Source organism: Manis javanica, chromosome X (genome assembly GCF_040802235.1).
Source record: "Manis javanica isolate MJ-LG chromosome X, MJ_LKY, whole genome shotgun sequence".
Lineage (NCBI taxonomy): Eukaryota > Metazoa > Chordata > Mammalia > Pholidota > Manidae > Manis > Manis javanica.
Window position 1 is genome coordinate 13,847,030 of NC_133174.1, and position 27,809 is coordinate 13,874,838.

The following is a 27,809-nucleotide window of genomic DNA, read 5'->3' on the forward strand; positions in this document are numbered from 1 at the left end:
CGCCCTGAGATCTCCCAGGAGGGCCCTGCAATGCAGGGAGAGCCCTGCACTCACCGTCGCGTCCCCCAGGCCCAGGGGTCACTGATACTCCCCACGAGCACTTCTTCTTCAGCTCCAGCTGCTGTGAGCGCTCCAAGGACCGGCGCATCATCGCCTCCAGTCGTTCCTGCCCGGTTCATGCAAGGGAGAGCAAGATTAACCACCCAGCCCTACTGCACTGCCACGCCTCAGTGTCTGAGTGAGTCACCCAATGGAGCTCTCTGGGCTCAGCATCTCGACGCAGGCACACGTGCTCTCGGCCACACCAGTGGTTCTTAGTGGGTGGAGAGTAAACAATGCGGCTAGTGCTGCCTCTCAGTCCCAAGGGTACAGGCTGCTACTGCAGCCAGGCCTTCATTTGTTTAAGAATAATGCCAGATAAGCATTAACTCCTTAAGACCTGTCTCAGGTCCCACTCTGCACATACCTAGAATTGGCATTGTGCTTTAGAACCAACAGCATCCTCTCTAGTTGAAAAGCAAAAAACATTCTGATTTAAGAAAATTTAAATTAAAATATAATTTGAATTTTTATAGCATTTAGCATAAGTCTTTGCAGTGACATATGACTGAGATCTATTTTGCAAAGCCCCATTTTCATCTTAGAACTTCTTAAAGGCGTATCAATTGTTTTCTGCATTATAACATTATAACATGTTTCTGCTAGATAGTATTCTGAGAATGATACTGCATACTTCAAAATTTGAGAAAGACAAGAGTAGGGAACCTTCTGGCCACAAAATAAAGCACTTATCCATTCTCAGAGTTAGATGGGGGGTAGGGAGGAAGAACTAAACCATTTTTTACCAGAAGAGGGGAAAAAACCCCACCACCAGGCTTCTTTCTTAACAGCATTTATCAAAAGCCCTCTCCAGAATAAACCAAGTTGTTGTTTTCATAAAGTTGGGTCTGATTGCCGGCAAATATTTCCTTGGCACTGGAGTGAAGCTGCTCTAATTTTGCACTCCCCGCCACCAAATGATCCTGTAAATACCAAGTCGTCTCCCGGCCTCCCCAGAGAAGGCCCAAAGCAAGGCAGGCAATTCTATGCTGACACCCTTTTGCCCTCATAAAACCCAACCCTAAGGTGCTCCAGACACTGCTAATCCTAGACCAACTCCAAAACAAAAAGATACCATTTTCTCATGGCTTAAACAAACAAAACAAACAAACAAACACAGTTAATTTAGGGCAGCAAGCACCAACTTTAAGGATCCTTTATTTCCCTAGAAACACAGAAAGGTCTCTTAGGTGGTATCTGGATCTATCCCTTTTGTCCACACCAGAGGTATGAACTGAACATTCTCCACATCTCAGCCTCTACTGCATTATTTTTCTTTGAATAGCACTTTGCTAAAAGATGGCCTCTCCAGGACCTGTGAGCAAAAAGGGGATTTTTTTTTTCCGCCTGTAAATCTCAGGTTTGTATTTGCTCTAGTTTTTAGCTGAAACTCTACAATCATGAGTGTGCATTTCCTGGCAAAGTCCTGTCCTCATCTCACAAAGTTGGCCCATTAAATTCTGACAGCCAACCCTGCGGGGTCTGTCCAAGAAAAGTTAGGGGTTGGAAGAAACAGAACTTCTTGACTATTTGATGCTTGAGGTATGGTCACTCAAGACTGGGGCTGCACAGTATTGCATTATATAGATCTAACATAAAGTAACCAATGACCTAGTCTAAGTAGTGAAACCTTTCACTTCAGAGTGAATTTAGTCCTGGGTCATGGGAGATTTTCTACCAGCCAGAAGGACCTTACAAGATAGTCCCTCATGAGACCAATGAGAACAAAGAACATCAACACTTGTCAGGCCAATCTTACCACCATGTAGCTATGTAGGGGCATAAATATAAGGTAATGGTCTCCACCCCCCACCAAAGCCAGATCTATTCCTGGACTGTTCGGTTACCTTTAGAAAAAATACCTCTGCCATTCATCCCCAATCCACTGAGCTGCTCCAAATTCTACCATGAGAGATTCATTCCTTTGAATTGTAAGTAGACTTATAAAAATGAAGCTAGAGAGAAGGCTCACTTTGTGTCACCTGCTCTTGGAGAGATGATGAAAGATAGGTGGCAACTAAGCTCTCTGGTAAGGGGACTTATGGAACCCAAAGTCATCAGAATGGGGTGATGCAAAGATGCAGCAACAAAACTGGTCCATTTCATTCTTTTTAGAAGTCAGTCCTATACAGGTCAATATAACTAGTGTGTGTGCATCTTTCTGTCCCTTCATGTGATGGAATAGGAAGAATCCTAGATTTGGAGTCAGGAGGTGTGGATTCAAATCCCACCTCTACCTGCCACTTTTTAGCCCTGTGACCTTGAGCTAATTATTTAACATCTTCAGGCATCAGCTTCCTCATCTATAAAATGGGAATGATATTTTAGCTGTGTCATCAGATCACTCAAGTCTACAAGTAAATGACTACCATAGTAAGTCCTTAACTGAATCTGAATTTGAAGAGGAGGATTATCAACAGGGCAGTTTAGAGCAGCCGTTCTCAAACTTGAATGAGCCTGCATCAGAGTCCCCTGGAGGGCTTGTTAAAATACCAATTGCTGAGCCCCACCCCCAGAGTTTCTGATTCCACAGAAGCCTGCTGAGAATTTGCATTTCTGACAAATTCCCAAGGTGCAGCTGGCGCTGCTGGTCCTGTTGGTCCTGGGAGCATGGGAGAACATTCGATTCATACCAGATGAACAGTATTAATGAATATTAGAGCTGCATACTGCATACCCAAATTCCTGCCAAGTTGTGATCCTCCTGAATATCATCTGATGATCCATAGAGGATGGGGAAAGGGCAACGCACATTCCTGCCCCTAGAATGTCCTCTATTGGGTGGCACTTAGTGGGAGGAACAAGGGGACTTCATCCTTAAGCCCCTGAGATCTGGCTCTACGTGTGCCTGGATGACAAAGGAGAATCATGAGCAAGGTGACCTGCTGAGCAGCCGAGCACTGTAAAAGGCCTCCAGCAGGGCGTGCCGTGGGCACTGCTCCCCAGACAGCCTGCTCCTGCTCCGGCAGGAATGGAGAGCTGACTGTGCCTGCCCACTGCCCTTACTACATGTGTTCTGCGGATGATGGTGTGGGGATAGGCGCCCAAATGGTCCTCAGTGGGGCTGCAGAGAGGGTCTTTCTCTCTACAAACAGATGTCCATATCTGGCCAGAAGGCCATGTAGTCACCATGGCTGCATGCCAGCGGACACCCTCTGAGAGAGGCCAGCTCTCAGCTTAGTGAAGTTTTGTTTAGGTGAGTTCAGACAGGTCTTGTTTTCACACTCAGCCTGGTGGGTTTTGTGAGGTATCAAGCAATAAGACTATGAGAGGTTCTGATGTGTCAAAATAACTTGTAGAGATGAACCTGGTTGCCTGTTTAGCATGAGGAACATGGAGTTGGCTTCACCAAATCCCATTTCCCAGGGCCTTTAGTCAGGAAGGGAGAATGGGTGAGCACACTGTTTTGTCAGCCCTAACTCAGGTAGGTGGCCAGGGCTTGTTCCAGAAGCTCAGTGCTTCAGAGCTGTGTGGCATGTGAGCATTAGAAGAATCCACTTGAGGAGGAGGCAGCCTTCAGTGAGAGAGTAAGTTCAAGGTTCAGGATCTCAAGTGGACACTGGACATCCCCCCTTCTTCAAGACCAGCCTCTGGTCCTCCCAGCCCTCAAGACCTCTGGGAGCCAGGCTGTCTATGGGGCCCACATCTGTGCTGGCAGACAGGTCAGGCATGGGGTTCTCTCTGAGGCTAGCTGGCCAGGTCTGGACTCAAGGAGTTAGCAAGAGCAGCATCATGGCAACCCTAGGAACATGGAGCCGGGGGAGGGCTGGTGTGGGGGGGAAACAGGCATTCAGTGAGCCTTTTATGACCTCCTCATATCAGACCCAGAGAGGGCAACCCAAATACTTTCCAATAAGCTAGAGAAGAAAAATGGGCTACAATGGAGAAAAACATTCCTGTAAAGATTTCTCCCTGGTGACAAAAGGCAGCTAAATCTGGCACCAACAAAAAAATGGAAAATCTCTACAGCCATATGTCAAGCAGGCAGAAGTGCCCCAAAAGATCTCCAGGGAATCATGTGGCAAACACAAAGGGTTTCCTTTGGAAAGGGGCTGCTACAGTGTAGATCTATCCATTCTCTCCAAAGATCACCCACAAGAACGCCAGCCAGGGCTCTGCACCAGCAGAACACTGACACGCATGTGGTTAACAGACTGGCCTGTGTATGGGAAGTCCCTGTGCTCCACCTGGGTCTCCCGGGAACCTGAGGGTGGCAGCAGGTGGCAGAGGGAGGCCACTGCTTCCTTGGGTTGCTACACAACCAGGAGAGGCCCAGCTCTCTGCCCTGCCCTGTTGTGTATGGGGAGAAGAGGGAAGCAAGCCTGGCTTATGTCTTTGCTAATGAGGGTTAGGCAGCATCCCCCACTCCCTGCCATCGCCACGGCAGGGGTGAAAGGGAACATACAAAGCAAACAGAAAACAATCCCAAGCGCAACCACTAGAGGTTCAGATGCATGAGGACTGACCATCTGGCATGATATTCCCTCACCTGCAAGAGGGGAGTATATGATAGCTTGATTTAAAATGCACTAGTGTTAAATAAAGAAAAATTACAGACAGGGAGTGCTTCAAAGGCAGACCCCTGTGATATTGCTGGGTGTGTCGGAGGCTTGGGAAGATTCCCCTGGGACTTCACAGTGCTTTTTCCTGGGAGCAGAAGCAACATGCTTTCTCTGGAATCAGCAGTTGTTCAGGATATCAGAAATCAAAATGGAGAAACCAGGGAAGAAGGGGACAAGCTGTGAGTCAAGGATGGAAGATGGAAAGAAAATGGGCGAGTCCAGTGACTCATGTCAAATATAGGCTGGAAAAGGAGAGATCTGTCCTAGGTTACTGAAACAGCCTATCACACTGTGGCTTTTTTCTTAGTCTATAGTCTCTGTGCCAGTATCTTTTCTGGGTAGCTCCCACTTGACCTTGCTTCAAGCCAAGGTCAGCTGAAGTCACTGAAGGGAATCTTAACACTTGTGAGCATTTTACCCTGTGCTTGGTGCTGTGCTGGGCACTTCCACAAAAGTCACTTCTTTTAATTCCTGTGACCACCTCCGTTTTGGACTGAAGAGACTCCAACTGAGAGGGTGATAAGAGACTATGTGACTTGTCCCTGGCTGCCTAGTGGTAGAGCTGGGATTTGTACCTGCAGCCGATGAAGCCGCGCAACCATCAGGCTGCAGCCAGCAACTGCAAACAATGGCTAACACCCTTGCAATGACCTTCATTTACTGAGAGGAGCAAACAAATCACCATTATCAGTGCTTTGTGGGCAAAGATGGGTCTAACTGTGTGTGTGTGTGTGTGTGTGTGTCTCTGTGTGTGTGTCTCTGTGTGTGTACACATGTGTGCCCACATTCACATTTTTTTAAATTAAAGAAAAGTGGTGAAGATATACAGTTATAAACCATTCAGAGATTTTAAAAAATACTGAATTTATACCAGCATTTTTGTATCCTATAGTGTTGGCAATTAATAAACCTCTATATTGTTCATACTAAATGATGAGTCATTACACCTTATGAATAAAAAATGATCATCACCTGATACAAGGCTATGATTACATCCTTAAAATACACTTGTTAAGAAACATCTATACCCCAGATATACTTTCTAAATACAATTTCAAAGTTTAGCAGTAAAGGTCTCTGCAGTGGTAATTACATTCCATTTTTTTTTAAAGGTAAATGGAGAGAAAGGATGACTAAAGCAAGGAACTGCATTAAAATTTAAATAGACCAGCATCTTTGTATTTGAAGGCAGACTATTTGACTTCCCAGTGATGAACAACAGGATCAAGTAATCCTCCAAGCTCACAGCCCCTCTTTCAGCCTTGGGTCTGTCCTGGAAGCACAGGCCCCCAGCATAGCCCCCAGGGCTACATCACCCAACCCTTATCCACCATCCCCTCTGAGTCTTAGCATCAAAGAATGTTAGGCCTGGAAAAGGCCTTGGAGACTGCCAAATCCACCCCTCTAGCTTCAGAGACAAGCAAATCAAGGCCTAGAGAGGTCAACTGGCTTGTCCAAGGTCACACAGCAAATTAGCACCTGAGATGAATGGATAAATACCCTCGTTTCTATTCTAGTGCTCTTTCCATGCTATCGTGTCATGCTGCTCAAAGAAGGCATGATGAGTCACATTGGAAAAAGCTTAGGAGCAGAGATCATTCATACCCCAGAGCTGGGGAGGCCTCTCAGATGCTCTGGGCACCAAGCCCTGTGTGATCTGCAGAGATGGCCTGGGGGTCCTGGGAACTTACCTCCTCTTCCCGTAGCTTCTGCTTGCGCTTCTCTTCCACAGCGGCCCTCTTCTGATCCTCCCGCTGCCGCTGCTCTTCCAGCTTCCGCCAGCGCTCCTCGATTTGCTTTTCATACTGGAGCTTGGCTCTTTTCTGTTTCTCCAGGATCTGCTGCTCCCGGGCAGCTGGCAGAAGGAAAGTGGAAGAGAACTGTCATTACCAGAGTGTCCCCCGCCATTTGGATTAAGAACAAAAATGCAGAGGGCAAGAGGGAGACCAAAAAAAAAAGCCCATGGTATCTTAGGTGGCAGTGACTGAGATGAAGGGCTCTGGCACTCTGCCACGACCTGGGTGACCCTGGACATCTAAACCATATAATCTGTCTGCCTCAGTCTCCTCCTTTGTGAAGAAGGGACAGTCACATTTGCAACATCACAGTGTTGTGAAGATAAAACAAGGCAATGCAACAGAAAGTGCCCAGTAAATGCCCCTACACGTGGGAGCTTTGAGTATTACTGCGCTCATTATCAGACTTGTCCCAAAGGCTAAGCCATGCATTGGATTCAGAAGTGAGTTTTAAGGGTACAGTCATTCAAAACATGTGAACTGTGCATGCACCATGCACCAGACACTGAGCTAGGCAAGGGGGCAAGCACGTGCATACAATCGGCCTTCCCCTCAAGACATTTACTAGGGGCACTTAACTCCACCTAGCTGAATCAGGGGAGGGTTGCCTGGAGGGCTCAGTGCCTGAGCTGATCAGCAGGAGGCAGTCAAGAACTCAAAAGCTCCTCATGTGTCTCAGTTCAGTGGGGAAACCACTACCAACCTTCCTCATAGCACCTTGTGGGGAGCACTCTGTGCTCGTCTGTCTAGGGCCTGCAAGAGGTGAGACAGCCTTTCTCAACTGGGGTCCCTGCCCTAACAGAAAATGTCTTAAGTGCTTATTTTCTCAGTTCTCCCAAGGATGGCCCTTCTAGGTGCCCTGGAGGGAGCCTGGGTGAGCACACACAGTGGACGCCTGTGGGCACAGGGCAGCCACGGTTTCTCCTTCTCACCATCCTATCTACAGCCTCCAGCACAGTGCCTAGAACACACAGCAAAGGCGCAATGTTTGCTAGGACAGCAAACGAACTGTTCTGAGAATTATATAACATTTGTAAATGTGTCAGGTGAAGTGCAGATTCACTCCCAATTCTTCATGTTCTTCTAGCAATTGTCTTAATTTGCCGTCCATTTAGTCAGATTTCTAAGGATCTTCAGAAAAGGTACTACCACATCTACACTACCTTGAACCTAACTAGCCAAAGTGCACAACTTACCAAGACGTTTTTCTCTTTCTTCTCGTCTTTCTTTAGCTAGTCTTTGTCTCTCATCTGATTTTAAAAATCCATCCATGCCTACAGGAAAGAAAACACAATGAAACACTTCTCCACACTTGTCCTACCCGCTGAGTGCCAGGAGCTGCTGAGCCGGTGCCCTGGGTCGGGCCACATGCACATGTCATCCATCACCATCCTAAAGGGCTTTCTAAACCAAAGATTAAATGATCTTCATGGTCATTTTAGGATTAGAAATAATTTATTTCACTCCATCACAATTGGTGTATTATTTATATAATGTTTAAGCATGTCCTTCTGGAAAAATCAGCTTTAGTGTTAGTACAATGCTGACCCTGACAGCATAGTGGGCCTCCCTGCCACAGCATCCTGTACTGCTTTCAGGAAGGTTCTGGCCCCCATCCAGGAGAGGGACCCAGAGGCTTGGACAGCAGTGCAGGCAGCAGGAATGCTGATGGGGATGGATGTGATAAACAATGGATTGTCACGATTCTCCATGAACATCTGATTTTGCAGCCTGGATTTTATATCAGGGATACTAAAGACCAAGAATGAAGTACTAGAAAACCGGACCACCAATGCCATCCCTCATGTTTGTTTGTAGTCAACTCTTAATCATCATGATTAACATGAAGTTATCAAGAATTTAAAGTTCCAACTCTTCAGCTCACCACTGCTGGTCCCACCGCAGGCTGACCCCAACTTGAACTCAGCACTGCCTCCCCTACATCATCTGCTCAAACTGTTCCTTCTCCCAATCCCCACACCTGTTTAACTCCCATCCACTTTCAAGACCCCACAGGCCCCCAGACCCCATGATGCTCTGTGCTCTCACATGGTTGGCAGAGCCCTAATTTCATTCTGATTGGCCACAGAGTTCTCCTCTGACTCAGTCTCCCTGGCAGAAGGGAGAGGCCACTGAGCCAAGGGCAGCTTATGCATCTCTGGGTCACTCAGCTCTGCACCCCCCTCCTGCCCCCAACAATGGCCCTAAGGTGCACACACAATGCTCAAAAGCAGGCATGTAGGTCAGTGGATGGGGAGCAGGTGAATAAAACCAGGTCTCTTTTTTCTCTAAACACATACAGGCTCTAGTCTCTACTTCATGAGTTTGATTAGTAAGAATTTGTTCTGTGTGAAAAGCTACAAAGAGACCTCGTACTCCCAGACAAATGGCTTGTGTCAACTTCTTTGTCAACTCGCCTGCTCAAGCAGAACCTGCACCTCACTCTGTATTGCATATGCTACCCTCCAGATGTTAATGCGCCTGCCCCATATCTAAGGTACCCCCACTGAAAGTATTCTTCAAATAAAAGGGAAGGAAAGGGAGAAAGAATATCTGAGGGAAAAGCACACTTGAAACTGGTCACATTACCTTGAGGCTTTACAAACAGAAATCTGTTATGGGGACATGTGTGATTTTAGACTGCCCCCTTGTGGGCGCTTGTAAGAGTCACACTTCCAAATCATTTCTTTTCCAGAAAATCTTCATTATCCTGCTCATACTCGTGGTCATCTGCTTCATTATACTAGAGAGCAACTGAGTGAGCAAGAAGTTACTATGGACCACACGCACTGCCTGGCTTTACTTGGCCCAATCATCCTAGGTTGATGGAAATACTATCATGATCCTCATAGGTGCAATAAGGGAGGAACAGAGAGGTTAATTTACTTGTCTGAGGTCACAACATCAGAAAGTAGAGAAGACAGATTCCAACACAAGAACCTGACGCCAGGACCCACATTCTTATTACTGCATTCCTGTGTGGCTCTCCGGCAAAGGAGGAAATATAACAGCTTGATCTTTGTGCCCATGAAAAAAAGCTGTGACCCAGTTATCAAATGTAGGGAACAAATCCCATCCTTGTTCCAGGAATGAGCCTGCAAATTTGGAGACCTATCTAACTTACTAGAGAAGTATCGAGTAAGTACCACTGTGAGCCAAGCACAGGTCAGCTGGGCACAGACACGGCCACCACCTAGGTAGGCTAATTATTTGCTGCCTCATCAAACTGACAGTTTGGAAATGTTTGCTCCACACTGTCTGAGAGGCTGATGCTAGGTGGGGAAGGGCAATAGCCAGAGAACCTTGGGCACAACCGTGCCAAGCAATTCTGCTTTGGTGCCACGGAGGGGGGGTACAGGAACTCAAACAGCCCAGTGTCAGTAACCTGCAGACTATGCTGTCATATGGCAGCCATGAGCCACATGTGGCTATTCTTAATTAAGCATAATTAAAAGCTCATTTCCTCAGTCACTCTGGGCACATTTCAGGCACTCACTAGCCACATGAAGCTGGTGGCTACCATACCAGACAGCTCTGAATGAGAAGCCTGGCAGTTCACTCCCGTGATTCTCACCCTTCACAGTTAGCTGCTTCGGGACACATGTGAATACGAAAGATCTCAGAGTTCAATCAGGGTTGAGAGTTTTGCTGGGTGGGTAAAGCTGGGGAACAGCCTCACCCCTCCATACAGCATCTGCCCCTCCTGATGGCAAGACTAGAGTCAAGCAAACATTTCCAGAACATCCATGTGAAGAGAAGCCACATAACTCACATCTCCATCTTCTACCTTGTGACTCTCACTGACCCTCCAGAGGTCCCTGCTGAAAGGCCCTGGGCTGCCTTCTCCTGAAGAAAGAAGGAGTGGAACACAAACCAGACAGGGGATTGTTTGGGACTTGTTACAAGGCCATGGACTTAACCACTTATTAACACTACAGCAATACAGTCAGAGGAACCGAGGTAGACTATGATTAATAGAGCCAGGGCAAGTGAACTTAAAACATGAACACTAACAATACCAGCAGACCTGCTCTAAAAACATGCATAATCAAGAGTTAATGCTGAATTGGGTTCCAAAAGGAAGCCTTTCTATATGGCCTGAAATCTTGAAGTGTCATTTTCCTACCCAGTCATCTCTTGTTCCTTGTTCCTTATGTTGTATGTGTAACACTTATTGTCTCTAACCACAGACCTAATTTTATCTTTGAGCCCCATGAGAAGGTTTGCTAGGGAGTAGGAGAGAGGGGTGAGAGGGAAATGGGTGGCTAGAAAAGAGCAGCAAGAGGGATCCTTGTGATGAAAATGTTCTCTTTTTTGACTGGACCAGTGTCAACATCCTGGCTGTGCTGGTGTATTACAGTGCTGAAAGGCAGTACCACTGGGGAAACTGGGTAAAAGGTACTACATGGGCTCTCTCTGCAATGCCTCTCATAACTGCTTGTGTATCTACAATGACCTCAAGACAGAAAGTTTAATTTTTAAAAATGTGGCCCAAGTGTGGAACCCTGGGAGGGACCCACAGACAAAGGGGAAGTAGGAGACACCTTCCCAGGGGTATCCCGCCCAGAAGAAGGACAAGGGGCACTTATGTCAGAGCCACTCCTGCCCCATTCTTGATGCAGTAATGCTTCCCAGGACAACAGCCTTCAGGTCATGTGTGCCCCTGAAACTGAGGCCTTTTCCTGGGCAGTTGTTCCCTATGGGAAATGAGACTGAAACAAGGATACTGAGCAGCTGAACAACTATTTCATGTTAACAGAACAGCACACAATTTCATATTTCACTCATTTTCTCTTGTTTGGAGTAACTTCCTGTTAACCTTGGCTGCAGCAACACATTTTTAAAAACGAATTTTAAAATGTATTTTATTAGCCTGAGGCACTCTCCCAATAGAATATTAATGAGCTGTTATTAGTTAATTATTCATGGTACTGGTAACAACCATTATCGAAATACAAAGTTTTTAGGGGAAGCCAGCTGTGTTCCACTTTTAAAAATTAATTGCATTAAATGAATTTTAAAGTAACCTCCTTAATCACACTGACATCTGTGCAACTGCAATGTCCAGAAAAAAGGGAACCAGGAATGGAGAGCTCACCAAATAGGAAGTCCAATGCCAGCCGGCCCCTCCTCCAGGTTCCCTTCGCTCTGAGGACTGGCAGGTACTGGCACATTCACACCTCATGATGCTGATCTAAGTGTGTGAAGACCACTGGTTCTCAACTGTGGCTACACAATGGAACTTAAAAAATTCCAGATGCCCGAGTCTCCCTCCCAGAGCTGACCTAGTCAGCTCAGGTGTGGCCAGGGCGTTGGTGCTTTGAAGGCCCCATGTGTAGTTACTACCATATATAATTGTCAAATCGTGACGTTGTACACCTGAAACTCTAACAGAATAGTATGTCTATGTTTCAATTTAAAAAGCTCCCACATTATTCAAATGCGTGGCAAGCAACCTGAGAGCCATCCTGGCCCACTGCTCCTCTCCCTGGGCTGGGTGCCAGAGCTGCCTGCCTGGGCTACAGGCCCAGACTGCTGGGCAGTACTCCCACGCTCTGTGACAGAGTGGGCCTGTGGCCAGCCAGAGGTCTGCCTTTGAGCGAGCTCCCAGGTGAGGCTGGCACTGTTGGTCCAGGGCCCACACCTTGAGAACCTCTTCCAGACTGCACTGACTCTACAGAGAAAGGCCCTGCCTGTGGTTCCTGTTTGGATGTCCAGAGCCCAGCAGAGAGGGGGGCTGGCAGAGCGGGAAGGAAGGAATGCAGAGGAATGATCGGCCACCTGCCTGCATCCCCACAGCATTTACAGGTGCACTGTTGTTACTGCCTCCCATACTGTTGTCTGGGCCCGCTCATTTCCCCTTGCCCTCTAAGCTCTCACCTGACCTCCAAATCCCCAGCACCTTGCACATGGTACTCAGACACTTGCAGAATGAACAGGCCATGAATATTATGTCCTATTGATGGAAACCTCCCCATTTGTAGCGCATTTTAACCTATCAGAAGCATCTATAAAAACAAGAAACATTTTTAAGCATCTGTGTGCCATTATCCTGCTGGAGTTGGGCAAGGAACACGATGGTAAAGAAAGGCAGGCAGCTTTCCCTGCTGCTCCCCATCCCCCTCCCCCAGCTGAAACCAGTATTTCCTCTAAATTCCATCCATGCTCTCCCTCTTGCAGCCCTTTTCCCTCTTTAATTGGACTTGGGGTCCCTTCCCCCTCTCATTTATGTTCTTCAAGCACAGGAAGCTCCACCATCCATTGGCCCTCTCTCACTACCCACCTCTCCAGTCTATCAGAATATATACGAGCTTTTTAAGGACAGGGCCCAGGTGCCATTTCTTATAGCCCCCAAAGGACCTATAATGTATGTATTCTGTAGACATTAAGCACTTTACTGTGTGCCAGGCTTGGAGTGGGTGGTAAGACACATATTTCCATATACAATGACTGTCTTGCCAATGGGTTTCAGCCACGGGCAAGTTCACTACCGATCCAATGAGACTGAGGAATGACAATGGAATGTTCCTGAGGTAAAAGGGTTTATTATCCAGCTTTGTTCTCCCAGCGATAGGTTGAGCACTAGAATTATGTCCGCATCTAACAGGCTGCAGGTCTGTAATCCTCTTCCGCCTCTCCCTCCACCCAGAGCACTGGGCAGAGCTCTTTATATAGCGACTCAGTCAATAACAGCCTGTGCCTATGGGTGTGGAAGCAGTAGCCTAGAAGCAAGCCAATTATATCATCAAGTAGTTTAGGGTCAGGTGAGGATCCTGGACATAGGAACTTCGATTTTCCTCACACTCCACCCATCTATGATTCTCGCTCACAATTTATATGCTCTCAATCTTCTGTAGTGGTCCCTGTGCGAAAAAGCTGAGGCACTGTAGCCAGATTCCACAACAGCAACAGAGGATAACAACAACTTAGAGATAATAACAAAAATTAAGATACAACAAGACTTGGAAACAGGTAACAAAAATTATGATAATCCTTAAGCCTGAGGAGGTTACTCCACCTATATTCAAAACCAGTTCTACTCAGATGAGTTCATGACTCACACTCCATAGTGGTACTGATAGGGAGCTCCATGCACCCCAGCAAGTAGCAATTTTTTGCTAGGGTGTGTACCCAATCTACAAAGATCTTATGGGTGATAAGACACGTTTTAATGACAGCAACATAGGCAAATTTGTCCATCAGGTAGGATGCATGCAAGAAAGTCATCCTGTGATAGGGGGTCCTGTCCAGGTCTAGTATAGCATACCTTTACTCCTCTCTCCATGGAGGTTACTACGGGATCTATATATAGTGCTACTGGAGGTGCTTGCATTGGCCATAATGATAAAACAAAACTCCCAATAAGATGCTCCTACGCAGCTTCTGGCCATTTAGGATATACTACTGTGATATTTGGGGACCACTCTGCTGTTACTCCAGGAATACGCAGGAAGTCAGCTTCCAGCCCTTGTCCCCAAGGTGCCAGGAGGGCCAGCCATCGTTGGTCCATGTGTTGAAATGACCAAGGCCATATCCACTCAATAGAGTCTCCAGAGTTTGGTGCAGTTGGTGCTTGGCAGCAAGATATTATTCTGGTGGCCAAACCTTGACTTTAATGATTCCTTATTGGTTTTACTTGCAGTTGTATAGGGGAGGCAGCAATATGCATTAGCATGTCTGCGAGGCTCAGTGCTCCCTTTTAGGGCTTCTTGTTCAAATGCTGTAGCACTGTCCATAAGCAGACTAACCATCCCCATAGACTATTGGTGTCTGACTTCAGGTCAGATTTTAACAAACCATCCTACCTCTCTATCATGCTTTTTCCAGTAGGATTGTGTGGCACATGAAACTTCCATTTGATTCGTAACTGTTGCACCCATTCTTGTAGTGCATGTCCAGTAAAGTGGGTGCCTTTGATCTTACTCAATTACCTGTGGTCAACCATAGGCTACAAAGAGACGCTCCAGGCCTCCTTTGGTCATCTGTTGGTCTGCACAACATGTAGGAAAAGTAACCAGAAGTCTAGTAGCTGTGTCCACACAAGTCATGACATATTGGTCCCCTTCTGACACAGGCAGAGGCCCAATATAGTCTATCTGCCACCTGACAAGGGGTATCGGCCCCTTAGCTATTACCCCATGTTGCTGTGGAACTCGGTCCCTTTTAGGGCATATGATGCACTTCTGCCGGGCTCTGCTGACTTCTTCAAAGGTCAAAGGCAAGCCCCACCGACTGGCTACAGCCTACATTGTCTTTTGCCTCCAAAGGGGTTGGTGACCAACCATTCAGTTGGCATGGTACCATGTCAGTAGCCACAGAGTCAAGCCTCAACAGACGGCCCTGTTGTCCAATGCAGACAGCTATTAGGGATGGCTCCCGGCTGATCACAAGCCACACTGCCGGTAGCTCTGCCCATTGACGCTCTTCCCCTCACTATGTTCCCTCCATATTGTCTCAGTCTTAGGATGGAAAGCTATGGCCCTCCATTTTGGGGGCTGCCCATGGCTGGAGCTGTCTGTATACCATGCATCTTTGGGTATAGGGGCTCTTCCCTCCCAATAAGGACTCTCTGCAACTAATAGTTCTAAAGTAAATTCATCCTGCCTTTCACTAGTATATGTCACTGGCCCCAAAAAGCGTTGGAGTTCTTCACTCAAGGGGCTAGTACAAAGGGTGCTATGCTGCTGTAGGTATGCCCTGCACTTGGCCAGTGTAGGTGTCTGTGCCACACCACTGCTTGGCTTTTGAGTCCAGTCTCGGATCCACCTTGCAGGGGATAGGTGGTTATTACCTTTATTGGGGCCATTCCAGTGATGGGTTCTGCAGCCAGCAAGGCATGATACAGGGCAGGCAGTTGTTTTTTTATTAAGGTATATCGTACCCCTGCTCCTTTCCAGAGTTGCAACCAAAATCCAATAAGTTGGCGAGTTCATTCAAACTGCTGCCAGAGACCCCAGCCATAACCATCTTTGGTCATATGAACATCCAGTTCACGGGGCCTTGATGGGTCTATCACACTGAGTGCCTGTACAGTCTTGACTGCCCGTTTTGCTGTAGCAAAGGCAGATGCACATGTCTCATCCCAGTCCCACCTAATGCCCTTTCTTACCAAATGGTATAAGGGCTTCAGAATTTGTTCCAAGTGTGGGATAAACACTCTCCAGTAGCCTAGAAGACCCCAAAACTCCTGTAGCAATGCCATAGTTGTAGGGATAGGAAAGGCCTCGACTTTATCTATGACTGCTTCTGGTATAACTTTAGTCTTACTCAACCAGATGACCCCCAAGAACCCGACAGACAAACCAGGTCCCTGAATCTTGGTGCTGTTCACAGCCCATCCTTTCTCCTGTAGATGTTGCAGCAGTCTAGGTGCTGCACCTTCTAGATCTGAAAGAGAATCAGATGTGAGTATGATATCACTAATATAATGGTACAGCCATACCACTGGTGGTTTCTCCCATGCTGCGAAGTCCTAGGCTACAAGTCCATGACAGATGGTGGGGATGTGGAGGTATCCCTGTGGAAGGGCAGTGAAGGTCCACTGCCATATTTCCCATGTGAAGGCAAATTGTTCCTGACTTTCCTGCTCTATGTCAATGGGAAAGAAGGCGTTAGCAAGATCTACAACCTAATGGTATGTTTCTAGTTCGTGACTGAGGGTATCCATCAGGTCTGTAATAGAGGGGACAGCAGCATGCATAGGGGGTATGACTTTATTTAATTCTCTGTAATCCACAGTCATATACAAGAAGCCATCTGGCTTTTTACTGGCCACACTGGGGAACTGAAAAAACTATTGGTGGGCTTTGTAATACCCACCTTTTCCAGTTCCTGGAGGGTTTCTCCAATTTCTTTATGCCCTCCAGGCAATTTGTATTGTTTGGTATTAGTCACCTGCCAAGGCACAGGCAAAGCTATGGGCAGGTGCTTAGCATGTCCACTTAGAACTGCCTTCACCACACGTACCCTCAGTCTGAACTCACCTGCACTGGTCTGGAACCATAGGCCCTGCAGGATTATCTATCCCCAAAATATATTCAAGGATAGGAGAGATACATTGTATATACTCCCTTGAGGGTAGATGCCCTATTCCCAAAGAGATATAGGCTTGTTTCACTCTGATAGCCTTACCCCCATATCCATTATAATAGTGAGGGGTCCTGGGAAACTGCTCAGGGTTGCCATAAATCAGTGAACATTCAGCTCCTGGTGTCTACCAGAGCCAGGGCACTTTGTATGTTCACTGGGGACCAATGGATAGTTATTTCAACATGTGGCCTCTTCAGTCCCTCAGGGCAGGTACCCCAACCTTCGCCTCAATCAAACCATGTACCCCAATCATCTTCTGTGGGTTCAGGTGAGATTGGCTCACTCTCCAGCAGGAAGTCTTGCAAACACACAGGCTGGACTTGTGGCTCTGTCTCCTGTCTCTGCCTCTTCATCCTCAGTGGCTGGAACTGCTGCTCTGGTTTCAGTTGTTGCCACAGCTCCAGGAAGATGCTATCTGACTTCCCACCTAATTTCCTTCTGTCTGCTCTTGCCTCTATTAAATCAACCCATATCTGGATCCTCATGACCTTCATGGGGCCCTTTAAATTCTTCCTCTGAGTAGCAGACCTTATTTCTACCCATGCTTTCATTGCTTCAGCCTTTCCCAAGTCTGCCATGGTATGGGTAACCTCATTCATGGGCTGCCCCAAGTGAGGGACAAGAATGGCCACTAGCAGCCCAAAGAGGGATGTGGGAGCCATTCAAAGCACATTTCTCATTCCTGCAGTAAAATGCTCCTTATCTGGGCCATAATTCTCTGGATTACAGATGGCATTTTTCATGCCTAACTCCCATAACACCTGTTGGAGCTCAGCATACGCCTGCCATTTAGCAGGGGAGGATGGTAAATCACCCTGATTGGGCCACATAGCACAAAGTGCAGCCATAAGTCAATCGAGGAGGGAGTGATTTTTCAGAGTCTCATGTGCATTATGTAATCACTGCCTTAAGGCAGGATGAACTGTCAGCGAAGCCAGCTTTTCCATCTCTGATCCTGACAGAACAATTCCATTCTTCCCTATATCCCAAAGACACAGGAGCCAAACTAATACTGACTCCAAGGCCTTCTGCCAAAACCAGGAGCCCAAATCCACCAGCTCAGCCTGAGTGTAGGGGTGGAGCATACAGTGCTCCATGACCTGGGGAGGGGGGCTGCACCTCTCCCAGAGGAATCCTCAGTTGCTGTGTCTTTATTTTCTCTACAACCCCTGGGCGTGCTGTCAATAGAAGAGGGATCGGTGCCTCTGGCACCACCCCTTTGTCCTTTCCCAATTTATCCATTTCCAGGGCTGATGGCACATTTCTCTCCACTCCCCCAAGTGCCTCCTCTGCTACACCCTTTACCTTTTCTACAGTGTCTCACAGCAATGCTAGCTCAGTCTTCAACAGCTCTTACCTTCACCTCAATATCTTGCAGCTGGCGTTCTCATGCTCTCTTCTGTGCTTCACCTAGGAGTACATCCTTCTCAATGACTTTTGCTTCCTTCAGAGCACCTGGTAGTGCTGCTGTCTCATTCTGTAAAGAATCTTTTACTTCCTCCACTGCACCTCACACCTCACGTTCTTACATTACCTCTTCTTGTGCTTTTTGCAGGGGTACATCCTTCTCCTTCGTGGCCTTTACCTCTTCCACAGTACCTTGCAGCAACACCATTTCATTTTTTAACAAATATTTTACTTCTCCACAGCTCCACTCAGCTTACATTCTTGTGCTGCCTCCTCTCATATCAATGCCTTTTCATTCTTTGATGAATCCACAGCAGTTTGCAGCTTGCGTTCTCATGCTGCCCTTTCTTGTCTCTTTCAGGAACACATTCTTCTCATCTGTAGACTTTCTTAATACTGTGAGAAACAGCCAACCCACAGTTCCCACTGCCTCACGGGCACTCTGTTTCTCAAAGGACCTCCTTATTACAATAAGGGACACCTCTACTGCCTCAGGTGTCACCTCCACCTCCCTCCAGTCCTGGGGTGGGGCCCAGACCTCTAGGAGGCAAGCCACCTCAGACCACATGCCTGCTGGGGGAACACTTGACTGTATCCATATTCATAGGGGCATCCCACTGAAGCACCCCTCCCATAAGGGCGGCCTGTTCTGTTCCTCAGTCAACAATGAATCCTGCCAACATTGCCAATTATCTTGCAAAGGGGTTCCAGCCCCGGACAAGTTCACTATGGATTCAGTGAGACTGATGAATGACAATGGAATGTTCCTGGGGTAAAAGGGTTTATTAACCAGCTTTGTTCTCCCAGCAATAGGTTGAGCACTAGAATTACGTCTATATCCAACAGTCTGCAGGTCTGTAATCCTCCTTCATCTCTGCCTCTGCCCAGAGCACTGTGCAGAGCTCTTTATATAGTGACTCAGTCAATAATAGCTTATTGCCTATGGGTGTGGGAGCATTAGCCTAGCAGTAGGCCACTTACATCATCAAGTAATTTAGGTTCAGGTGAGGATCCTGGCCATAGGAACTTCAATTTTCCCCACAATAACTATTTGAGAAAACACAATACTTTGGTCATTACTGGGTCTCATTTCTTTTACACTTTTGCCATTTTGATAAAAGAAGTTGGTGTATCATTGTTTTAAGCTGTTTTTTCTCTTATAATCAATAAGGCTGAAAATTTTTATCTGCAAAAAGAAAAAAAAAGACATTTCCTTATTTCCCAAAATCCTGTGACAGCATCAGGACAAGGATGATCACTTCCATAGCTTCTGTATGACTGTGGATAAAATGAAAGTTCCTATGGCCAGGATTTTCACCTGGCCCTGGCTGGCTAGCTCACTGCACATGTGTGGGCAATACATTGCTACTGACTCTATATAAAGAGCTCCACCCAATACTCTGGACGACATGGTGGCATGGCTGCAAGGCTGCAGGAGAGCAGAGCAGGGGCTAGAGTGGTGGCAGCACCGAGGACAGAGACCCAGAGGATGGCTGTGTGGGACAACTGTGCAGGCAGAGAGGCCCAGAGGACAGCTGTGCGGGATGGCTGTGTGGGCAGAGAGGCCCAGAAGCAGAGACTGGATTGCTGCATTGCAGACTTGCTCTGAGTGAACGGGATTTTAGTGGCTGACCCGCTGTTGTGGAAATAAAGTTGGGTATAACCCTTTCACCCCAAGAACATTTTACTGTCATTTTCTTTGATTACACTGAATCCACAGTGAACTTGCCAGGGGCTGTAACCCATTGGCAAGACAATTGGCATAGCCGGCAGGATTCATTGTTGACCAAGGAAAAAGACAGGCTGCCCTCATGGGAGGGGTGCTTCAGCAGGCTGCCCCTGTGAACGGGGAGATAGTGAATTGTCCCCCAGTGGGTATGTGGTCTCAGGTGGCTTGCCTCCTAGAGGGCTGGGTCCCACCCCAGGACTGGAGGCAAGTGGAGGTGATACCTGAGGCAGTAGGGGTGGCCCTTGGTATAGTAAGTAGGTCTTTTGAGAGACTGAGTGCCCATGAGGCATCAGGAACTGTGGGTTGGCTGCTTTTCACAGTATTAAAAAAGTCTACAGAAGAGAAGAACATGCTCCTGAAAAAGACCCAAGAAATGGCAGCATGAGAACGCAAGCTGCAAACTTCTGTGGATTCCCTGAAGAAGGAAATAGCACCAATGCAAGAGGAGGCAGCACAAGAACACCGGCAGCAAGGTGCCATTCAAGATGTAAAAGATTACTTACAGAACAAGATGGCAGCGCTGCCAGGTGCTCTGAAGGAGGAAAAGGCCATCAAGGGAAAAGATGAACTCCTGAGGGGAAGCACAGGCAGAGGTGGCACAAGAACACCAGCTGCGAAACATTGAGGTGAAGGTAAGAGAGCTGCTAAAGACTGAGGTAGCATTGCCATGAGGCACAGTAAAAAAGGTAAAGGTTGTAGGAGAAGAGGCACTCAAGGGAGGGGAGAGAAAAGTGCCATCAGCCCCAGAAATGGAGGAGCTGAGCAAGGATGAAGGGGTGAAGCCGAAGGCACTGGCGCCTCCTGTATTGAAAGCAAGCCCAGTGGTTGTAAAGAAAATAAAAACCCAACAGCCAAGAGTTCCCCAAGGAGAGGAGCAGCCCCCTCCCCAGGTTGTGGAGCACTCTATGCTCCACCCCTATACTCAGGCTGAGCTGTTGGATTTGGGCTCCCAGTTTAGGAAGAAGCCCTCAGAATCAATATTGGCTTGGCTTCTGTGTCTGTGGGACTTAGGGTGGATGGAATTGCTCTGTCAGGATCAGAGATGGGAAAACTGGCTTCTCTGACAGTGCAGCCTGCCTTAAGGCAGCGGTTACAAAGTGCACATCAGACCCCAGGGAATCACTCCCTCCTCAATCGGCTTATGGCTGTGCTTCGTGCTGTGTGGCCCAATCAGGGTGATCTACCATCCTCTCCTGCTAGATGGTAGATGTATGCTGAGCTCCAACAGGCGTTACAAGAGCTAGGCATAAGAAATGCCATCTATAGTCCAGAGAATCATGGCCCAGATGTAGAGACTTTCACTACTGGGATGAGAAATACTGTGCTTCAAACAGCTCCCACATCCCTTTTTGGGTCTCTAGTGGCCATTCTTTCCCCTCACTTAGGGCAGCCCATAAGCAAGGTTACACGTAGAGTAGCAGACTTAGGAGAGGCCGAAGCAGTGAGAACATGGAAAGAAATAAGGTCTGCTACTCACAAGAAGAACTTAAAGGGCCCCATGAAGGTTACGAGGACCCGGATGTGGTTGATTTAATACAGGCAGGAGTAGATGGAAGAAAATTAGACAGGAAGCCAAATAGGATCTTACTGGAGCTATGGCAATGACTGAAATGAGAGCAGCAGTTCCAGCCATTAAGACCAAAGAGGCAGAGATCAGAGACAGTGCAACAAGATTGGCCTATGTGTCTGCAAGGCTTTTTGCTGGAGAGGCTGGAGAAAGAGGGTATTGTAAGGCCCACCCATGGTTCTTTAGGTTAACTCATTTGAGTTGAACTGGTTTGAATACAGCCAGGATGACCACTTAGTGGCAATGGATCTCCTCAGGCTTGAGGGTTATTATAATTTGTTGTAATTTTTATTCTTTGTATATTGTATTGTGTTGTTGTAGTTTGATTATAATGTTCCAGCTTCCTTGCATGGGGACCACTGCAGAGGACTGAGGGCACATAGACTGAGAGGAGAGAATCCTGGAGGGGTGGAGTGTGGATAAAATGAAAGTTCCTGTGGCCACCTGGCCCTGGTTGGCTAGCTCATTACACACGTGTGGGCAGTATGTTGCTACTGACTATATAAAGAGCCCCACCCAGTGTTCTGGGCAACACAGTGGCATGGCTACAAGGCTGCAGGAGAGCAGAGGCTGGAGTGGTGGCAGTGCTGAGGACAGAAGCCCAGAGGATGGCTGTGTGGGACTATTGTGCAGGGAGAGAGGCCCAGAGGATGGCTGTGTGGACAGAGAGGTTGAGAGGACTACTGTGCAGGCAGAGAGGCCCAGAGGACCGCTGTGTGGACAGAGAGGTCCAGAGGACGACTGTGCAGGCAGAGAGGCCCAGAGGATGCTGTGCGGACAGAGAGGCCTAGAGGACAGCTGTGTGGACAGAGAGGTCCAGAGGATGACTGTGCAGGCAGAGAGGTTCAGAGGACGGCTCTGCAGGCAGAGAGGTCCAGAGGCAGAGACCAGCTTGCTGCATGCAGACTCACTGAGTGAATGGGATTTTAGTGACTGACCTGCCACTGTGGAAATAAAGTTGGGTATAACCCTTTGACCCCAAGAACGTTTTACTGTCATTTTCTTTGGTCACACTGAATCCATGGTGAACTTGCCAGGGGCTGAAACCCATGGGCAAGACAATGACCTATCCTACTTATTTAACTTTAGAAGCCTGTTTGTCACACTTAAAAGGGACATGGAATGCTGGCTCTGGGGACTCACCCTCTCTGAATGCAGCGCCATGCTGTGAGAAGGCCAAGACACACAGTGGGTCCCAGGAAAGTGCTCCCATCAGCAGCCAGCACCAACTGCCAGCCTCAGAGTACTTGGCCCTCCAGCTGTCCCCTCAGGAGAGATCTCAAGTAACAACCACCCAGTCAAGCCCAGGCAACACACAGAACCTGGAGAAAGAAGGTAACATTTTACACTGCTGAACTTTGGTATAATTTGTTACTTGGTAGTATTAACCAGAAAACTGGACCACTGATCTGCCCAAAGCAAACAAGCAGCACTTTCTGTTCAGTCAGAGTAGGGGATCCAGGTTACACATGACCCTAGCTTGCTCAGTGTCATTTGCTCCCTGACCCTGGCCGTAGGCCACTGGCCAGGCTTTCCTGCCAGAACTGTTCTAGTGATGGCTCATGTGGTTCCCTCAGTCACTATACCATGGAAGCTGATCTGGCCATTGCCCCCAACAGAGGAGCCTTGGGGCACGGCACTGGCTGACAAGGAGCAGCCGTAGCACCTTGATGCTGACCAGGACAGACCTGCAAAGGCTGCCCATAGAGGCCAGGAAACATGAACCAGAGGACAAAGAGCTTAAGGCCTTGTGGCATGCACTCTGGGAAACAGGAAGGCAACAGAGGATGAACTGGTTGCCTTTCTTTCCACCAATGAACTGTTCCAAGTCATGAGAATTCACACCCTCTCTGGACAAGGCCCAGCTGTGCTTGGTTACAAGGCTGTGGGTCAGCTTGATGATGCAACACCTTTTATTTGCTCTCCTTCCTTCCTTGGCTCACACAGTTTTCCCCTCACTCTCAGTTCCCTGCAAGCATACCCCTTGATAAAGTGCTGGAAGTGTAAACAAAGAGCAGAATCTACATGAACTTGTAGAGAAGCATTATTCATAAGAGCCACAAAATGGAAAACCCAAATATCCATCAGCTATTGACTGGATCAACAAAATACAGTGCATCCATATAATGAAATATGACTCAGTCATAAAAAAGAACTGCCGGGTATGATGAGGGATAGTGCAGGGCTCCTTTTAGGGATGACAGAAATGTTCTGGCATTAACAGTGGTAATGGCTGCACAACCCTGTGAATGTACTAAACCACCACTTCAAAATGGTGAACATCATATAATATGGTTTGCAATAAAAAAATTTTACAAAAAGATACAGACCAAAAAATAAAACCACCTTAGGGAGGGCTCCACAACAGAGTTTATCTGTAGCCTAGTTAATCTCACCTGTGGCCCTCCTCCAAGTCTCCCAGGTTACTGGTTTGACTCTTTCCTCTCAAATATCCAGATGATATATCTGGTGTTAACAAAGCCTTTTTAATAGAATGCAAACATGTATGGTTCATTTGCATATGTAAAATCATATATATCCCCTAAAGTGTCTTGGCCACACAATCTCAAGAGCTTTGCTACTGTATTTTGTGAAATGGGGAAGCAAAACTGAATATTGGCAAGTTGAAAGAAAATAAATCTGCTACTGTTTGTTATAAAAAGGGAGGAGGGGATGAAAAGAACTTGCAAATAAATGATAAATGTGTTGTGATAAACAATTATTGTGATTACATGAAATGATGTATGTGAAGAACTTCCCATTATAATAAATGCTCATTAAATGTTACAGGCCATTATTTGGGGGGGTGTTAATATTTCGACATTAAAGAAATGGAGACTCAAAATGTCAGTTGACCTACCCAATGTCATACTAAATGGGAGGATTCTCATTATCTCTCGGATCGATCCTTAATCCATTGTGATTTCTCTTAGACTCTGCTGCTCTCCTGGGGAAGGAGAGGCTGGATGATATTCAGACCAATGAACAAGAAGGTGGAAAATTCCAGACAGAGGTGATGATATATGAAAAATATGCTAGAAAATAATAGTTAAAGCCTGAAATCTCATTGAACTTCTACCAGTGGGAACTGAAGATCAATTGACAGAATCTAGAATCTTTTTCATCTTTGCATGAGGGCATTGTTTTTGTTTAGAACAGATCACATATTCCTGCCTTACATCTTTCACTTAAAAATCTCAAAACCAATTACAATCCCACAGGGTCACTAAACTTCCCATGTAAATTTTGTTCTTTGTGGAGCTAAATCTCAATTCCCAATAGGTCCTGTCAGCATCCATCCATACCTTAGGACAACTGCACAAAGAATGATGGTAAGAAAATGGGCTCAGCTTGGGCTCAGTTGAATCCTGCTCAGCACACACTAACAGTGTGACCACTGGGGAAGCTTCTAAGCCTCAGTTCTCTCATCTGTTAAAAATAGGGATAGGTGGAGGGAGGAACCAAGATGGCGGCATGAGTAGGACAGTGGAAATCTCCTCCCAAAACCATATATATTTTTGAAAATACAACAAATACAACTATTCCTAAAAGAGAGACCAGAAGATACAGGACAATAGTCAGACTATATCTACACCTGTGAGAACCCAGCGCCTCGTGAAGGGGATTAATGATACCAAAATAAAAATAAAAATAAAAATAAATAGGGATAGGTGAAGCTTTAAGAAGACTATATGTAAAGCTCTTAGCACATATTAAATATATACCTAACAAATATTAGCTAATGGTATTGTCATTATCATCATTATGAGTTTAGATATGGCCCTTAAACAAGAAAGTAAGTACCAGTGCTTAGGACATATTAAGCTCTCAAAAAGCATTAGTGATATGAGGAGCTTCCGGCATCAGCACTCTCTGGAGGACTTGTGCCAGGGGGATGATCATCAAAAAGCCTCCACAGGGATCCGGACGATGCTGCGGTTGTGGCTGCATCCAGCCCACCGTCTCCTGGACTTGCCATTGGAATGAGGAGGGAGATGTCTAGGCTGGCATGTGCATACAGTGAGACAACGAATTTGACCGGATCTGTACTGTTGGAACTCAACCAGGAGTTGGGAGGGGTGCAAGTTGTAGCACTCCAAAATCTTATGACTATAGACTATCTACGGTTAAAAGAACATATGGGATGTGAACAGATCCCAGAAATGGGCTGCTCTAATTTATCTGATTTCTCTCAGACTGTTCAAGTACAGTTGGACAATATCCATCATATCATAGACAAATTTTCACAAATGCCTAGGGTGCCTAAATGGTTTTCTTGGCTTCACTGGAGATGGATGGTAATTATAGATTTGCTTTGTTTATGTCACCGTATTCCTATTATGTTAATATGTGTGTGCAAATTAGTTAGTAGTTTAAAACCTATACATACTTAAGGTACTCTACAAGAAGATATGTCAAAGAAATAATCAATCCTCCCATGTTTCCTTCCATATGCTACCTCTATAGCTTTTCTTTTTCCTTCCTAATTACATAGAATTTCCTTCCCTTAAATAGAATTCGTGCCTCATATCGAATTTACTGAGTATCATAATTCCTCCAGGTGGTAAAGATACCTCGAGACAAGTGCTGGGCATAGAAGCCACAGGGCATAAATCTGCAAAGAAGTAAAAAGCTAACCTTTTCAAACAATATGGCTTCTCTCTCACTTACAAGCTTTCCATTTCCCTGTATGGCCCCGGAAGATGACTGGTTAGTCAGAGACAGGTAAGACTCCTCAAGGGAGGAACAACCTAAGACAGGCACAGTCGCAGGGGGGCCATCAGGTGAGAATTTGGGGATCAACAGAGGTGAGGCTCAGAACCTCACCCCCCCTGCTTTGAGAGAAATCTTCTGCATCCGTGGATGTTTTGCTGCCCTTGTCTAGCCTGGATTAATACTTAGTCCATAGGCACACACCTGATCATCTGATCATCTACATTTGCCCTCTTACAGCACTAAACCATGTTTTCTACCTTTATCTTGCATCTACCTACCACTTCAGCATTTTATTACAAATAAAAAAAATAATAATAATAAAGGGAGAAATGTGGGATCAACATATAAATCAAGTACAAAAATCAAACGAATATTCATATTTGACCTGATTGTTTATAGGTCATAATGTGTGATCAAAACCGAAAGTTTCTGTGATGACTGCCCTTGTACTGTTCACCATGTAAGAATTTATTCACTATGTAAGAATTCGTTCACCATGTAAGAACTCGTTCGTTATGCTTCAGAAGATTGGAGACTGACGAGAATTAGGCTTGAGATGGATTAATGATTGTACATTGAGCATTGACCCCCCTATACTGAATTTTATTGTTGTTAACAACCATTTGATCAATAAATATGAGAGATGCCCTCTCAAAAAAAAAAATGAAAAAAAAATTGAAAAAAAAATTGAAAAAAAAAAAGCATTAGTGTTCAATAGTAGTATCATTACCATCACCCCACTGTCACCACCATGGCTACTACTACAGTCTAGAACTAGCCTCTGATCTCCCCTGATCTTTCAACCCTGCTTTGAAGTCAGCAATGTCTTCAGCTTGCCCCAGGCCTCCACTGAGAGACCCATGGGGCATCTCAGGAACTCCTGCTCCTGCCTGGGGCCTTGGCCGGGCTGGAGCCCTGACTGCCAGAGGATTACTATGGTAATGGTGGGTAGGGGGAAGATGGGCCATGGCAGTATATGCATTTGTCAAACACTATCACAACTGCACCAACAAACAGAAAATGCAAAATTCAGTGCTGGCTGACCTGCCATATGTTGTAAGTGTCCAAAGCTACAAAGAATAAACCTGGTATCCCAGGCAACCACATCCCCACTGTGGCCCTGTGAATGGTGAGGGGACTTGGACTCCAAGGCAGTGTGGGAGACAGGAGGTATGTCTTGCTGGGGCCAGCATGGGAACTGAGGTCACCTGAAAAGGCCTGGGGATTGGCTTGAACTGCAGGGCTCTTAAAGAGCACCTCACTGGGAATGTACAGTGGTGCAACTGCTGTAGAAAGCAATATGGAGGTTCCTCAAAAACCTAAAAATATAAATGTCATTTGACCCAGGAATTCCACTCCTAGGAATTTACCTGAAGAAAACAAGATCCCTGATTTGAAAAGACACATGCACCCCTATGTTTATCGCCACACTATTTGCAATAGCCAATATATGGAAACAACCTATGTGTCCATCAGTAGATGACTGGATAAAGAAGAGGTGGTACATATACACAGTGGAATATTATTCAGCCATAAAAAGAAAAGAAATCCTGCCATTTGCAACAACATGGATGGATCTAGAGGGTATTATGCTCAGTGAAATAAGCCAGGTGGAGAAAGACAAATACCACATGATGTCACTACTTGTGGAGTATAAAAACAAAGCAAAACAGAATGAACAAAATAGCAGTAGACTCACAGACACTGAGAAGGAACTAGTGGTTACCAAGAGGGAGGAGTTGGCGTAGATGGGTGGAGAGGACGAGGGGGATAAAGGGGCACAATAATTCACAATCACAATATAAGTTGGTCACAGGGACAATAGTACAGCACAGAGAATATGG

The 27,809-nt window shown here is 46.4% G+C and overlaps 1 protein-coding gene across 7 annotated transcripts in view; it reads right to left on the minus strand.

The window, feature by feature from the left end:
* MAP7D2 (MAP7 domain containing 2) overlaps positions 1 to 27,809 on the minus strand; it is a 116,071-nt gene that overhangs the window by 45,722 nt on the left and 42,540 nt on the right. For all 7 annotated transcript variants that reach the window (XR_005061869.2, XM_037020577.2, XM_037020574.2 and 4 more), the window contains exons 2-4: positions 7,654 to 7,731; positions 6,353 to 6,516; positions 55 to 166 (exon numbers count right to left, since the gene is read on the minus strand). Coding sequence is in view for 6 of the 7 variants with exons in the window: in XM_037020577.2 (XP_036876472.2) it covers positions 55 to 166; positions 6,353 to 6,516; positions 7,654 to 7,731 (354 nt within the window). In the remaining variant the exon portion in view is untranslated. The remainder of the gene's footprint in view (positions 1 to 54; positions 167 to 6,352; positions 6,517 to 7,653; positions 7,732 to 27,809) is intronic.